Source organism: Rana temporaria, chromosome 4 (assembly GCF_905171775.1).
Source record: "Rana temporaria chromosome 4, aRanTem1.1, whole genome shotgun sequence".
Classification (NCBI taxonomy): Eukaryota; Metazoa; Chordata; class Amphibia; order Anura; family Ranidae; genus Rana; species Rana temporaria.
In genome coordinates, this window is record NC_053492.1 from 64,682,080 (window position 1) to 64,699,291 (window position 17,212).

A 17,212-nucleotide genomic window follows, 5' to 3' on the forward strand; every position below is an offset into this window, starting at 1 on the left:
GCTGTACGTAGCCTGTGGGAGGGACCCAGCAGCTCCACAGACCACAGGCCTGAAAAACATAATTGAAAAAAAAAAAAAAAAGACATGGACTTTATAGGCATATACAGTTGTGCTCATAAATTTACATACCCTGGAAGAATTTATGATTTCAGAATATGATTGACAAAACAAAAACTTTTCTTTCACTCTTGGTTAATGTTTGGCTGAATCCATTTATTCTCAATCAACTGTGTTTACTCTTCTTAAAGCGGAAGTAAACCCATCCAAAAATGTTTTCATATCCGGCACGTGCCGAAAATGTAACACTCCCATTGGTTGTGCTCTCAACCAAACTGTCAAACCATCCAATGGCTGGTGTCATAACTGATCACATGTGCAGCATCATGGCAGTTATAGATTAAACAGAGGCAAAGGTGGCAGCTTCCTTGGCTAAAAACGATAGGGGGGTTTACTTCCACTTTAAGTCATAATGACAACAGAAACTACCCAAATGACGATATACGTTGACAGAATGGCACGGCCGGGCACAAGGGAGTACATGTACGTCCCCTTTAAGAAGCCCAGCCGTGGGTTGTAAGCGCGTCGGTGGCGGCGCTCTCGCGACCCAGTCCGAAGCTCTGTGACCGCGCCCGCGGGACCAGATCGCCGCTGGTGTCCCGCGATCGGTCACAGGAGCTGAAGAACAGGGAGAGGCGAGTGTAAAACACAGCTTCCCCGTTCTTCTCTGTGGCAGTGTCAGTGATCGTCTGTTCCCTGTCATAGGGAACGACGATCAGTGACGTCACACGTACAGCCACGCCCCCTACAGTTAGAAACACACATGAGGTCATACTTAACCCCTACAGCGCCCCCTAGTGGTTAACCCCATCACTGCCATTGTCATTTTTACAGTAACCAGTGCATTTTTATAGCACTTTACGCTGTGAAAATGACAATGGTCCCAAAAATGTGTCAAAAGTGTCTATAATGTCGCAGTCATGAAAAAAAAAAAAATCGCTAATCGCCGCCATTACTAGTAAAAAAAAAAAAAAATTAATAAAAATGCCATAAAACTATCCCCTATTTTGTAAACGCTATAACTTTTACGCAAACCAAGCGCTTATTGCGATTTTTTTACCAAAAATATACGTATCAACATAAACGGAGGAAAAACATTTTTTTTTTTATATATTTTTTGGGGATATTTATTATAGCAAAAAGTAAAACATTGATTTATTTTTTAAATTGTCGCTCTATTTTTGTTTATAGCGCAAAAAATAAAAAAAGAGGTGATCAAATACCACCAAAAGAAAAACGGATGCCCATTTTGTTTGGGAGCCTCGTCGCACGACTGCGCAATTGGCAGTTAAAGCGACACAGTGCCGAATCGTGAATCGGGGCCAGGTCCTTAACCTGCATAATGGCCCGGGTCTTAACCAGTTAAAGGGGGTGTAAAGGTTTGTTTTTTATTTTCTAAATGTTTTCTTTAATCTAGTGCATTGTTGGTTCACTTACCCTTTCCTTCAATTTCCCTTCTAAAAGTTTTTTTCTTTGTCTGAATAACTCACTCCCTGTTTCTCCTCAGTAAACTTGCCACCATCATCCGAGTGGTGGTTAGTCAGCCAGAACAGCTTACTGAGGAGGAACAGGAAGTGAGAAATTCAAACAAAAAAAAAAAACATTTAAAGGGGAAATCAAAGGAAAAGGTAAGTGAACCAACAATGCACTAGCTTAAAGGAACCCATTTAAAAAATAAAAAACAAACCTTTACAACCCCTTTAATACCAATGACAGCTTGAAGTCTTTTGTGGTATTTGTGAATGAGGCTCTTTATCTTCTCAGATAGTAAAGCTGCCCATTCCTCTTGGCAAAAAGCCTCCAGTTCTTGTAAATTCTCGGGCAGTCTTGCATGAACTGCACGTTTGAGATTTCCCCAGAGAGGCTCAATGATATTGAGGTCAGGAGACCGAGATGGCCACTCCAGAACCTTCACTTTATTCTGCTGTAGCCAATGACAGGTCAACTTGGCCTTGTGTTTTGTATCATTGTCATGCTGGAATGTCCAAGTAGGTCCCATGCGCAGCTTCCTGGCTGATGAATGCAAATGTTCCTCCAGTATTTTTTGATAACATACTGCATTCATCTTGCCAACAATTTTGACCAAATTTCCTGTGCCTTTGTAGCTCACACATCCCCAAAATATCAGCAATCCACCTCCGTGTTTCACAGTAGGAATGGTGTACCTTTCATCATAGGCCTTGTTGACTCCTCTCCAAATGTAGTGTTTATGGTTGTGGCCAAAAAGCAAAATTTTGGTCTCATCAATCCAAATGACTTTGTGCCAGAAGGTTTAAGGCTTGTCTCTGTGCCATTTGGCGTATTGTAAGCGGCATACTTTGCGGCATTTGCATAGTAATGGCTTTCTTCTGGCAACTATTTCACCCGAAGTTATTTGTGTGGTTTTCTTTGCATCCCTAACAATTTTCCTGGTAGTTGTGGCTGAAATTTTAGTTGGTCTACCTGACCGTGGCTTGGTTTCAACAGAACCCCTCATTTTCCACTTCTTGAATAGTTTGAACACTGCTGATTGGCATTCTCAATTCCTTGGATATCTTTTTTAAATCCCTTTCCTGTATTATATAGTTCAACTACCTTTTCCCGCAGATCCTTTGACAATAATTGCTTTCCCCATGACTCAGAATCCAGAAACGTCAGTGCAGCACTGGATGAAAGATGCAAGGGTCTGTCAGGAGTCCAGAAACTCATTGACCCTTTATACACACACACTAGTTACAAGCAAACAGATCACAGGTGAGGATGGTTATCTTTAATAGCCATTCAAACCCCTTTGTGTCAACTTGTGTGAATGTTATCAGGCCAAAAATCACCAGAGTATGTAAACTTTCGATCAGGTTAGTTTGTTGTCATTCTGATTTAAAAAGAGTAAATTCAGTTGATTGATAATAAATGGCTTCAGTCAAACACTAACCATGATGGAAAGAAATGTTTTTGTGTTATTCATATTCTCTGAAAAAAAGGGCCAAGAAATCATAAATTCTGCCAGGGAATGTAAACTTATGAGCACAACTGTATGTATAAAATTAACAATGTATTGATCTACATTAAAATAATTTGTATACAGGCGCTCTGACGAGACGGCTGTCCCCTCTCTTCTCTCTCTCGCCCCATTGCAATGGAGGCTGGCGGCCAGTGTGAGGTTGGCACATTTAGGACAGGCATCTGCAATATGGACTGTGGTTTAACTTAAAAACTTGTGGACAAAATTCCTGCCTTGGGGCTTTACATTTATCTTAACAGTTGTACAATTCTTACACTGGTACAAACCTAGGAACAAGGCTTTCTGATCCTCAGGGAACATTGATACCAATACGAGCGGAGGCATGTAGCCCTAAAACCAAGTATAATTGTGTGCCCCCACATTTTGTGAGCCTATTGTGGCTGTGCTAGGTGGCCCCCATCAAGCTTTGGGGGTGATCGCTGTGATCCCAACATTCTTTAGAGCCAAACTCACGAGGTCTATCGATGACAAGTGAAACCCCAATATCTGTAAGATATGTGAATTTTGGTGTATATTTACTATGCACAAGGTTTCATATATGCTATATTATTCTCTAGGGGATTTACATTTAGAGCGTGACCAACTATATTTTTAACAGAAAGAATGTCTTTATTCAATTGTTATACTGTATACAAATCATTTTAATGTAGATCAATAAATGTGTTAATTTTATACATATGTGCCTATAAAGTCCATGATTTACATATATTAGGACGTGGCACAAGCAATATACAAGGTGCCCATGGGCCACCAAATGGGTACCAGACTTATTTAATTCAACTAGAGGTTGAAAAGAAACCTACAGAAGGGGGTGAACACAAGACCCACCAACCTGCACAAGGAGAGAGCGCAGCAGAGACTACTGGTCTGCATTATAGCAAACTCCTGCACAGAGGCAAAATAGAATACAAGAGTTGTTTCGTGATCGAGTACTGTCCAGATCTGGGAGAAATAGACAAAGGAAACAAAGTAAAAATACACATGACTCTCTATTTAGACCAGTGGTCTTCAAACTGCGGCCAGATGTGGCCCTTTGCTTGGCTTTGTCTGGCCCTTAAGGCATTATACGTGCCACTGACACCAACAATGGGGCATATCTCCAGCCGCTGATACCAACAATGGGGCACTATTCCTCCACAAACACCAAAGATGGGGGCATAATTTCCACCAACAACAAAAACGGGGCTCGATTCCTCCCACTGTCACCAACTATTTCTCCCCCTAATACTTCCACTAAGCACAGTCCAGCCCCCTAAAGTCTGAAGGACAGTAAACTGACCCCCTTCTTTAGAAAGTTTGGAGGGCCCTGATTTAGACCAACCTTTCTCATCTAGGCTTCCGTGAAATGCTAGGGATTCTTTGATGGATGTTAGGAGTTCCTTGAGCAATACACAGTAGTTAGTGATCTCTCACTTACACTGGCCACCAGCGCAGGGAGGTGGTAAAACATTATTTGCCCTGGGTGTCAGACATACCATATTCTTTTATTTTAAAGTTTCTAAAACTTATTGCACATATTAATGTTCCATGAGCTGTATTGTATATTTAAGACCTGGAAATGTGAAGGTTTCCTCCAAGGTAAAACAGTTGAGAAAGGCAAATTCAGACAATACTTATTTAGTCTAGATTTCAGCTTTTTTAGCTGGAGTGTATCCATCATCTCTGAACAGCTAGACCTGTTGCATACATACAAAAAGTTCTTGCCGAGGAACTACAAAAATATTAAAAAAGATAAACGAGCCTTTACACAACCTCAGATTTGTTCATAACAAAAGCAATGATTCCATTATTAGTTTTACTGAAACCAGTTTATAGTATTTCATGTTTCCTGTGGTCCCGAGTCCAAACGTTCCCTCAAATAATACTTTCAAATCAGGGAAATCCAGTCACCTCTCTCCAACAACTTTGCAATAAATGTCTCTCTGCTGCACAGAGGCAATTCAAGTGAAGTGGTTGAGGGCAAAAGAGAAAAAATAGGTGGCTGCAATTTCAATGAGCCGTTATTATAGGGTAAAGGCAAACGATGGGGGTAACAAGGTCTAGTACACAAGAATACATTTGATATGAAGGAAATTAGGTTACATTTTTCTACGTATTTACCTCCTGATCTCGTGGGCGAACATAGTTTGATGGAAATATCCCACTTCGGTCACCAATGGTTCCTGTCCACCACTCGCCATCCTTCTGTGTCACCAGGATCATATCCCCCTCGTTAAATGTCAAGTCGCTGGATTCTGTGCTGGAATATGGGTACAGCGCCACATACTCTGCATACAAAAGAGGAGGAGATTTATGCAGATGTCTCAGTGGATAACAAGATTTACTATGAAATTTAATTTTATTTCAAAGTGTTTTAATACCGTTAACAGCTAGAGATTAGAGACCTCAATGAAAGCTGGTCTAAGACATTCCGCCATACACTTCTCAATAAAGTGGAACTTCAGTCAGAAAATGAAGTCCTGCTAGATCACTTCCAGCTGGAATAGCTACATAAAAAATAAAGGTCTATACCAGGGGTCTCAACTGGTGGCCCTCCAGCTGTTGCAGGACTACAATTCCTATGAGGCATTGCAAGGCTGACAGTTACAAGCATGACTCCCATAGGCAGAGGCATGATGGGACTTGTAGTTCTGCGACAGCTGGGGGGCCGTCAGTTTGAGACCTCTGGTCTATACTGTTTAAAATCCAGTAATACACCGTCTCAGCTTGCTCTGCACAAGTTCAGTTTCTCTCAATTTTTAGGCACTGCCAAGTTTTTGTAGAGGCCGATCTGCTGACAGCCTTAAAGTGGAAATAAACCCTACTATCCTTTACAGCCAAGGAAGCCTATTCTGTTTGATCTGCAGCTGCCATTGAACTGCACGTGATCAGTTAGGACACCAGCCATTTGATGGTTTGACAGTTCTGTTGAGGACACAAGAAAATATAACAGTTAGCAATTCCGGTATTCCAAGAATGTAAGGGCCCTTTCACACGGGGCGGATAAGTAATGATCCGCCTCCGTGTGTCCGTCAGCTCAGCGGGGATCGCTCCGTATATCCTCGCTGAGCCGGCGGCTGACAGGGCGGTCCCCGCACACTGTGCACACTCTCCCCAATGGGGGGATCGGATGAACACGGACCGTGTGTCCGTGTTCATCCGATCCACAGACGGAAGAAAAAATAGGGTTTTCTTCCGTCCGCAAAATAGGATCTTTGCGGAGGCGGGTGATTACGGGTGTCAGCGGATGTTTATCCGCTGACACCCGCAATCACATAGGGACCAATGTATGTCCCTTTTTCAACCGCAAACGGATGAATGAAAAAGCGGACATTTGGTCCGCACATGTGAAAGGGGCCTAACTGTTTTTTATTAAACCGTTAAATCAATGGGTATAGTTTGCGTTATGATTTATTTATTAAAATGCTTATTGGGAGCGCAGTCATTACCCGAAGGCCTCGATGCGCTCATAGAACCAACATATACATGTACAAAACAAATCTCTTACTACTGATTTACTGTTATTCAAAAGCTCTGGGCTTCAGCAAAATGCCAGTCTCAAGCAAGAAGGAACAGGAGCAATGCTGGAGGTAATTTACATCACACACTAATTTTGGTAGTACAATTATGTGGAATGTCTGTGTTCCTTGTTAAAGAAGACTATTTTTTATCAAGTTGTTATGAGTAAAGTCCCGCTTTAATTTCTGACAGTTTGATTGTAGTGAAGGCCACTAAAGGCCAGGTAAAAGACAATTCAACCTAGAAGTGATGTTTTAGTTACAGGTGGAATCGGTTCTTTTATTTCTTGCCATAGTTCTCTGCCCCAGTTCATAGCTTTGTTTTCGACCAGAGTGAAGGGTTGCATGCTCCCAACCAACTTTGGGTGTTCTCACTACTCCTGGTGCATTCTCCACAGTATAAATTAAACTCCAAGGAGGGAAAGTGTGCAGTCTTTGTGAATACAAGAAAAGATATGCCAGCACTAGAATCATCAAAAGGTGTAAGGAGCTGTTAAGATGGTTTACTTTTTCAACATATAGGAAAAACTAAAATATTGAGTTTTGGGTGAACCAAACTTAAAGCGGGGGTTTACCCCAAAAAAAATTTTTTAACATGACATTCAGCCGAGTTGTCAGAATGACAATCGGCTGTTTTATTTGCTTTTTTTTCAGTGCAACACATACCGTATTTTCACCGCCGCTTCCGGGTATGTAATCTGCGGGACTGGGCGTTCCTAAGTGATTGACATCCTTCCTACCGGCGCATACAGCGCGTCACTAGTTGCCGAAAGAAGCCGGACTGCGAGTCGGCTCTATACGGCGCCTGCGCACCGACGTTTGGCTTCTTTCGGCAACTAGTGTATGCGCCGGTCGGAGAGAAGATTTTTTTGGGTGAACCCCCGCTTTAACAGAGTGAACACATCTGAGTCTCAGATAGCTACAATTGTGTGTTTTTTTTTGCCACTCTGTCAAACATGTCAGCAGATGGGTATACATGTTAGGAAGCACTTCCTGATGGTGCCTGGGAAGTGACGAAACACATAGGAGCAGGGACATCCAGTGACAACCTCTGCAGATTGGAATGCACGCTAGCTCCAGGTGGGACTGGAGCAGCAGCACTACTAATCAACAAGTCATCTGGGTGCCTGGGGGGGGGGGGGGGGCACCAAAACTTGTTAAGGCAATTATTTTATGTAGTGAAAGAATTAAAGGGTACTACACTATATTATGGTCTTTGGTTGCTTCCTTTATTTTTTATTCTATTATGGGCCTGGAGTACTGGTGAATCGTGGAGACTGGAAAGAGGACCAATGATCACTAGCATGCTGCGACTACCCTGGGTGTCAATTGCATCCGGTGAGTGCATTTCCCAGGGGGCACTACCGATGTGGCATGGTTACAGTATGTTAGATGAGCAACACAAGCACTTGACATCAGAAAAAAAAAAAACTTCAGATCTGGCAAATGCACGTTTTGGTGGACTTATGAAAGCATTTTTTGTATATTTTCTGAAGACACAGCAGTGGATATATCACACAATGTTATCCACAATTATGTTTAAAAGCACAAAAAGTAGTACAGTAGGCAGAAACATGAACGTGAGCATGGGAAGCGTGAATATCTTTTTGCTGGCTGCAGGTATCCATGTCATTAAACTGCATTCAAGTTTTCAAACTTACGTAGGCAGAAAATCAGGCATTCCGAGATTTACATTCTGTATATTTTCTACAGTTTTCATTTAATCTTTTTTGAATGAAATGGAAACTATTTATAACATGCAATGCATAGGCTTTTACATTTAACAAAGTAAACAATTACACAATTACACAATTAGATTCAGTAATGTGCAGAAACTGCCTGACTTTTAGCCTATGCGGATTTAATTAATGTCCCATGTGAAGGAGCTCTTATAAAAGGTTTCAGACCATGTGCACTATATTATCCATCCACTAGGGTGCCTCAAAGGTTTCAGACCATGTGCACTATATTAACCATCCACTAGGGTGCCTTACCTTCTGAAGGGGTATATGAAGGGGTTGCTGGTTTCTTCTTAACAGCAGCATACAACGGTTCAGGTCTGCAAAAGAAAAAACAGGCACATATGATATGCCAGTGACAAAAAGATTAGCAAAATGTCCCTTCTTTCAAGTGCTACCTGTAACATGTTTAAGACTTCAGCTTCGGAAGATTTACACCCCCCTCAACCCAGGCCATTTTGTGCAATACGGCACTGCGTTACTTTAACTGCCAATTGCACGCTAATAGAGCTTTTTTTTTTGTGGTATTTGATAACCTCTATAGTTTTAATTTTTTTCACTATAAACAAAAAAAATAAATAAAAAAATATTATATATATATATATATATATATATATATATATATATATATATATATATATATATATATATTTTTTTTTTTAAAACAATATTTTTTACTTTCTGCTATAAAAACATACCCAATAAAACAAAAGTGTACAAAAGTCAAATTTCTTCATCAAATTTAGATCAGAATGTATTCTGCTACATATTTTTGGTAAAAAAAATCCCAATAAGGTATGCTGATTGGTTTGTGCAAAAGTTATAACGTCTACAAACTATGGGATATATTTGTGGATTTTTTTTCCTACTAGTAATGGCGGTGATCAGCAATTTAATAGCGGGACTGCAATCCTGCAGCAGACAAAATAGACACTGAAGCTTTTGACACTTTTTTGGAGACCAACGACACTAATAAAGTGGTCAATGCTAAAAATATGCATGGTCACTGTACTAAGGAAACTGGCTGGGAAGGGTTTAACACAGGGGAGCCCAACCATTTGAAGCGTGAGGGCCACTTAAGCGACTTGGTAACTGGTTGCGGGGCACAATCACCGGAGGGGGCAACATATTCAGAGCGGATACTGACAGAGCCGGATCAGATTGGAGGTAGGACACAAGTCTGTTTACATCTGCCACTCCTTGGAGGTGAACGGTGGGTCCAATTGGGTAGGACTGACCGTGTAAAAGGGGCCCATGGCTACTTTCACACTGATACGCTGCGGTTTACTCGCACCACGGGTGCAACACAGTGTACCTTTGGCTTTTCTGCACTTTGCAATAGACTTCTATTATATTCTGTAGGTTTGGTGCACTTTCAGAAAGCTCACCAAACTTGCAGGTAATAACAGAAGTCTATGGCTCAGTGCAGGTAACCCGCAGGTGCGCTGCTCTGCATCTGCGGATTAGTTTGAAATTAGCCCAGTAACCACTGCAGAACAGATATGCCCATATATACAATGACCTTTAATAACAGTATTCTATACCATCCCAGAGAAGGAGGTCGCGGGCCACATCAGAGTGCTCCGCGGGCCACATGTGGCCCCCGGGCCACTGGTTGGGCACCCCTGGTTTAACATAAAGGTTGATTAAAGGGTTAACTATGTGCCTAGCTGATGTTTCAGTGTAGTGGGGGAGGTGCTTCAGTGTAGTGGAAGGCATGGACAAAGGAAAATCACCATTCTGCCTGTGTACAGAACGATCAACGGGTGCCGGCGGACATTGGGTGCGGGGGGGCCTGCTGATAAGCTTCCGCTGTTGAGATTTACAGCCTGTGGCGGCACGCTCTCACACTCGATACCTGGAAGTTCAGGATCACCTAGATTGAAACTGATGACTCCAATGGTGCAAGGCCTTGTGGTTCACCACCAAGCTATGGAGTTTGGTATTGCTGGGCTCTCCTTAAAATGATAGGTGGCCGCTTTTAAGTAAACCTGACCTGTTGACTTCAGCACTTTGAACTGTTGACCTGGAACAAGTATACAGGTGGGCAATTCAGACTTGTTTCTGAATATCATAACCGATTACTTCTTCCAGATCAGTACCTCAAAGCACTGAAGCCAGTAGGTCAGCAGGAAAGCAACTCAAATTACATATTTAGAAAATGATCAGCAATGGCAGTCTCTTACTCCGATTAAAGTTTATATCCTTAAAATAATCCTAACAATATGGTTGAAGATCAGACACCAAAAAGCACCTCTTGAGTCTTCCATAACATTCTAGTGATCCCTGGTTTACAGTCCACATAGTGCAGTACTCATCGCTCTCTGATTGGGTCCTAAGCCCCACCAGTTTGCTGACACTATTGCTACACCCCTGCCTAAAATCCTATAACAGCCATAAAAGAAGCTCTGGTATTGGAATGATGAATAGAAAAAGCACTCATCTCTGGCAGGGGTGTTTCTAATCGCCCGAATACACTATCTGAAAATCAGATGACAGATCAGCCGTTTTTCTTTTTTGCATGCTAGTCGCATATCAAAAATAGAGAGATTACTAAAGTTACTTCCAACATGTGGGCCATAGACCACTCACAGGGGCTCCTTGAGTGCACCAATTTATTCCTAGGACTCAAAAAGAGGAAAAACTAGATATTGAGATCAAGAAGTGATGATACGAAAATCTTTAATTGCAGTGCATTTTGTTTGTAGCAGAAGTCACCTCAATGAGGACTTTGAAAAAATAAAAATGAGAACCTGTTACTGAGTGTCACTTACAATATATACCTCCATTCCTCTGGCCTGAAAGACCATCAATGCTGGCACAATATACATCCGCCATTCCTCACTCCTCTGACCTGGAAGGCTTTGTATGCTGGCCCAACAAACAGCGCACCCCAACAGATTTGTCAGAAAACTTTTCTATATGACACTAAACTACAAAATACTCCCACGAATGCGGGCCATTGTTGGCAACCAAGATTTGTTAATTTGCACAAACAAAAAAGTATTTTTACTAACAAAGTCATTCAAGACCATGTTGCACAAATGAATACACCCCAATGAAAGTCTAGAGAGCAAAGCTAAACTTTAGACAACAAAATCCTAATTAACAAGAATTCAATTACAGGTGAGACTAATTATTAAAACAAGCGTATAGCAGATAGTTGATTACAAAAGGGCGTTACTTAAAGCGGTAGTTCACCCTCACTGACTTGATTTTACCATCGAGACAGGCATAGTAGCGCGAGCTACAGTATGCCTGTCCCGATTTTTTTAACCCCGGACTCACCTTGTAATCGGACATCGTAGATTTCGGCTCCCGCGGGGAATGGGCGTGCCTATGGAGAGGGAGGATGATTGACGGCCGGCCCTGGCACGTCACTCTCCCCGAAGACAGCCGGAGTAGGTCTCGGCTCTTCACGGCGCCTGCGCACAGGCTATGCGCAGGCGCCGTGAAGAGCCAAGCCTATTTCGGCTATTTCCGGAGAAGCGTGACGCGCCAGAGCCGGCCGTCAATCATCCTCCGTCTCCATAGGCACGCCCATTTCCCGGTATCTTCGATCTACGAGTACAAGGTGAGTACGGGGGTAAAAAAATCGGGACAGGCATACTGTAGCTCGCGCTACAATGCCTGATTTTATGGTAAAAGAAAAAAAAAAAAAATTTTTGCGTTGATAGGGTGAACCCCCGCTTTAATGAAAATTACACCAGAAATACGAAGGCTACAAGAAGATAAGCAAAGCTTTACTTCAGAATACTGTAGCAATACTGTATACTTCAGAATACTGTAGCAATACTGTATACTTCAGAATATTGTAGCAATGCTGTATACTTCAGAGTACTGTAGCAATGCTGTATACTTCAGAGTACTGTAGCAATGCTGCATACTTAAGAGTACTGTAGCAATGCTGCATACTTAAGAGTACTGTAGCAAAATGAATACAAAAATGTAACAAAGATAGAACTGCAGCCATCTCTCAGAGACATCCAAGCCATCCACAAAAGTTAAAACCTCGAAAGGAGCATCTCCTGATAAGAAGGGTTGAAGAAAATGCAAGTTCACTGCAGTTAGCGAAAGAAATAGAAAGCCAAACTGGGGTGATTGTTTCCTGTGACACAATACGGCGTACACTGCAGAGGATTGGCATGCATGGGTGTCATCTATGAAGGAAGCCTCTCCTAAAACCCATGCACAAAAAAAGCCTGCCTAGAATTTGCCAGGGCCCATGCTGGAAAAGAAGACTACTGGGACGCTGTACTCTGGAGTGATGAGACCAACTAAAATGTTTTTGGAACCGATTGCATCCAAAACTCATTTGCGAAAAGGTGAGGAGTACAAAGAAAAATGCACGGTGTCTATAGTGAAACATGGTGGTGGCAGTGTCCTTCTGAGGGGCTGCACGAGTGCTGCTGCTGTCGGGGAGCTGTATTACATTCATGGTATCATGAATTCACAGATGTACGGCTCAATATTGAAAAATAAGCTACCATCACTCCGTGCCATTGGTCGTCGTGCAGCTTTCCAACATGACAATGATCTAAAACACAAATCTAAGACCACTTCTGCATTTCTGAAGAACAGGGTGAAAGTGATCCAGTGGCCAAGTATGCCTCTTAATCTGAACCCAACCGAACACCTATGAGGAATTCTGAAGAGAGTTAAGCATCACTCTCCATCCAGCATCCTGGCTCTAAAAGAGGTCGCTTTTGAAGAATGGAAAACGATAAATGTCGCAATATGTCGCCAACTTGTTCATTCCATGCCTAGAAGACTTGGTGCTGTCCTTACAAATCACAGAAGCCATACAAAATACTAAATGTAGCTTCTTTTGTTGTGGGGTGTATTCATTTTGCATCAACTAATTTGAGTAAAACTAAAGATTTTGTAATCCAAGTTATATTAACGTTACTCTCATGTAATGAGCTAAACAAGTGTTTTATAAAAGTTAGACTTGTCAAAATTTAGGAAATTGTTCTCGTGTTCATTGAGATATTGATTAAAATCTTAGTTTTTAAAAGTGTACTCATTTCTGCTAAGCGCTGTATATCCTCCATTCCTCCCCCTCGACCTGGAAGGCTTTCCATGCTGGCACAATTTACATCCTCCATTCCTCTCCCCCCTGACCTGGAAGGCTTTCAATGCTGGCACAATATACATCCTCCATTGCCCCCCCCCCCCCCCGACCTGGAAGGCTTTCCAAGCTGGCACAATTTACATCCTCCATCCCCCCCCCCCGACCTGGAGGGCTTTCAATGCTGGCACAATATACATCCTCCATTCCTCTCCCCCCTGACCTGAAAGGCTTTCAATGCCGGCTCATCTTTTGAGCGTAAAAGGTACATGAGTTTACTCACTCAGGGCTCTTATTTTCGCTCCCTGGTAGAATCTTCACATAGGATTTAGGAAACCATCCCTTCTGTCCCCGAACCTCTCCAAACCACCAGTTCTCTTGCTGCTCCAACACAGTGATGTTATCGTTTTTGGTAAAATTCAAGTGGTTGTCCTTTTTTGCAGTCCATGAGCACAGTGCTTGAGCTTTTACTTCCTCCACCGGCTGACCCTACAATAGGTTCCAGAAATAATTTTTCAGAACATCTACACTTTTGTCATAGTGACTATTATCATAGATTCTCAGAAAAATTTTACAACACAGAAAGGTACATAAAAACTGGTCAAATTATACATACAAAGATACTATTTCAGGGTAAAGATGGCTTATAATCCGTAGAAACCAGGCAGCAACATAATGTCTAAATGGAGGGTTACCAACAATCATCTCATGTAGAATGAAAACCTTCCTAATGCTTACTTGTCCGTGAATAGGTGAGACGGAGCCTGGAGAGATAGTGCGTGTAAATGCAGACATCTTCTGCCATGTTGAGTTAACATTAAGGCTAGAGAAAGGCAGATTCTTATACTCCTTATCCCCCTCAGGGGGCTTAGTTGGTGAAAGCGACCTGAAGATTTAAAGAGAGCGTTCAGAAAATTCTACAAGTATGAAAAGAAATCATGGATTTAAAACATAATATTGCTAGACACTAAAGTGGAACTTCCCCCTAAATGGAAAGTTCCACTTTTAAGAAGAACAATGGAGCGCTTTAAAAGCCCCTACAAGCTCAAAAAATGTGTTGGGATGATTTTAAGTGCTTATAACCTTACTTTTGTTTTACAATTTAGAATTTTTTTTTTCTTTTTTCCCCCTCACACAACGTCCCAGATGTGATGATTTTTTTGGTGACAGATTCTCTTTAATGATACATCCAGGGTATTTTAGACCCACCTCTCCTCTTCCACCTGTCCTCCAATGAATCTAATGCAGTGTAGCGGGATCCAAAAGTGACGTTTTGCAAGTCAGCAAGGCGAAGGAAAGCAGACAGATGCTTGCTCAGCTACCTCCCCTCTACCTGGTGCCATCCACTATGCTGGTCCTGGACGTGCAGAGCCCAGGATACATGGCAGAGGGTATGTTTGCAAGTGATTGGGCAGCTGCACAGCCCCTGGATTGCTTTCATATGAGTCAGCAACTGGCTTGTTAGATATACACACAGGGATTGCGTGTTCAACTGCCCCGATGTCAGGTCTCTACAATGCACGGACCCGGCAGTAATGTGGTTAAGGTCATCACAAAAGTACCAGGGAGCACTCTTTATGTCTAGAGGAAATTAGATTTATCCTCCACAATATGGAAAGGCTGTGAAAATTTGGAATAGACTCCCTCAGGAACTAGTTCTGGAAGGCTCAGTAGATTTTTTTTTTTTTTTAAACAAAGACCTAAATGCATTCGTAAATGCACAAAATATAACTGATATTAACATTTATAGATATTAACACCAGGAGTTGTTGGTCCAGGGAATATCAGACTGCCTCTTGGGGGGATCAGGACTGATTTTTTTTCCCTTGCTGGAGCATATTGGACAATGTTTCATAGGGTTTTTTTTTTCTTTTGGATTCTCCATCAGTGGTCATCAACCCTGTCCTCAGGGCCCACTAACAGGCCAGGTTTTATGTATTACCTTGGGGAGATGCAGACTAGAATACTGCAATCACTGAGCAGAAAATGATATCATCTGTGATGTATTTCAGTTATCTTGCAAACCTGGCCTGTTAGTGGACCCTGAGGACAGGAGTTGATGACCACTGCTCTATATGGAAGTTTTCTATTTATTTATTTTTTTCTATTGGTTGAACTGGACGGATTTGTGTCTTTTTTTAACCCAACTATGTAACAGAACAGAATGTGAGGGGAAAGCTTCCAACAGGAACACCTTTTCTGGTTGCAACCAAGATGGAATTTTCCCTCACTTTGTAGAGATTTTACACTTGCTGGAGAAACCAATAAAAAAAACCACAGGATTTTACCCTTCCTAACATATCTCAGGGCATCTTTTTTAAAATGGCATGCATGCATTGAACTGTATATGTGTGGTGGTGTTTTGCTGGTATTAATATGCTGCATTTCAGTAATGTGTGCCTGTATCATCTGATCGCAACACACACACCAATGCTGCACATACAGCACTATAGATCTATAAGCGTGATGCTGACCTCCAGTTCTAGCATATATTTTCATTTTTGTGTACCCTTGATTTTTTTTTTCTGTGGTGGTGCTTCTATTCACAATGAATTTGTGCCAACATAACTTACTTGGCTGGTAGTGAGGTAGATGACACAGAGATGGATGGAGGCAATAAGGCCTTCTTAGGAGATGATGATTTCTCAGTCTCTGGCAATCTTTCTGCATAATTGGATGGAAACCAGCCGACATTTCCACTAAAGCAGCCGTACAACCAGCCTGGCTCCCCAACGTTCTTCTCATCCACCTGGAGAAAAGAGAGAAATTCTGTTGCTTACTGGGCACATAAACCCCCTTCGTGATCAGGCGAAATTTAAGCTTCCGGCACTGCGTCGCTTTAACTGACAATTCCGCGGTCGTGCGACGTGGCTCCCAAACAAAATTGACGTCCTTTTTTCCCCACAAATAGAGCTTTATTTTGGTGGCATTTGATCACCTCTGCGGTTTTTATTTTTTGCGATATAAACAAAAAATGAGCGACAATTTAAAAAAAAAAATTATATTTTTTTTTACTTGTTGCTATAATAAATATCCCAATTTAAAAAAAAAAAAAAAAAAAATCGCAATAAGCGACTGGTTTGCGCAAAAGTTATAGCGCCTACAAAATGGGGGATAGATTTGTTTTTTTTTTTGTTTGTTTTTTTGTAATGGCAGCGATTTGCGATTTTTTTGTCAGGGCAGCAATATTGCGGCAGACGTATCGGACACTTTTGACACTAGTTTGGGACCATTCACATTTATACAGTGATCGGTGCTATAAAAATGCACTAATTACTGTATAAATGTGACTGGCAGTGAAGGGGTTAACACTAGGGGGTGAGGAAGGGGTTAAATGTATTCCCTCATTGTGTTCTTACTGTGTGGGGGGAGGGGACTGACTGGGGGAGGTGACCGATGCTGTGTCCCTATGTAAAGGGACTGAGATCGGTCTCCTCTCTCCCTCACAGCACGTGGAGCTCTGTGTTTACACACAGAGCTCCACGTCCTGCTGTGTTACCGACGATCGCGAGAGTCTGGCGGACATCGCGGCCGCCAGGCACTCGCATCGGCTGTCGAGCGATGCGCCGGGCACGTTGTTTCCCCACTGCGCGCCCCCAGCGGCGCGCACAGGGAACAACAACAGGACGTACAGGGACGTCCACCCGGCACTTGAGAGCCGCGCTGTGGACGTCTTTCGACCATAGCGCGGATCTCAAGTGGTTAAAGTGTAATTCCAGGATTCAAAAATATTGCCCAAATCCCTTTCCCTTATGCTCCAGGCACAGCTGATGCATTATTTTTAATATTCTTAAAGTGATATTAAACCCTGCCACCAATTCTGATTTATATCATGTCCATACAGCGT

General features: G+C 42.2%; 1 protein-coding gene across 7 annotated transcripts in view; it reads right to left on the reverse strand.

Moving 5' to 3' along the window:
* The window catches only part of ITSN2 (intersectin 2), a 270,233-nt gene that overhangs the window by 64,631 nt on the left and 188,390 nt on the right, over positions 1 to 17,212 (reverse strand). For all 7 annotated transcript variants that reach the window (XM_040348499.1, XM_040348497.1, XM_040348495.1 and 4 more), the window contains 5 exons: positions 15,939 to 16,114; positions 14,104 to 14,251; positions 13,649 to 13,854; positions 8,550 to 8,614; positions 5,159 to 5,325 (listed from right to left, as the gene is read on the reverse strand). In XM_040348499.1, the coding sequence (XP_040204433.1) occupies positions 5,159 to 5,325; positions 8,550 to 8,614; positions 13,649 to 13,854; positions 14,104 to 14,251; positions 15,939 to 16,114 (762 nt within the window). The remainder of the gene's footprint in view (positions 1 to 5,158; positions 5,326 to 8,549; positions 8,615 to 13,648; positions 13,855 to 14,103; positions 14,252 to 15,938; positions 16,115 to 17,212) is intronic.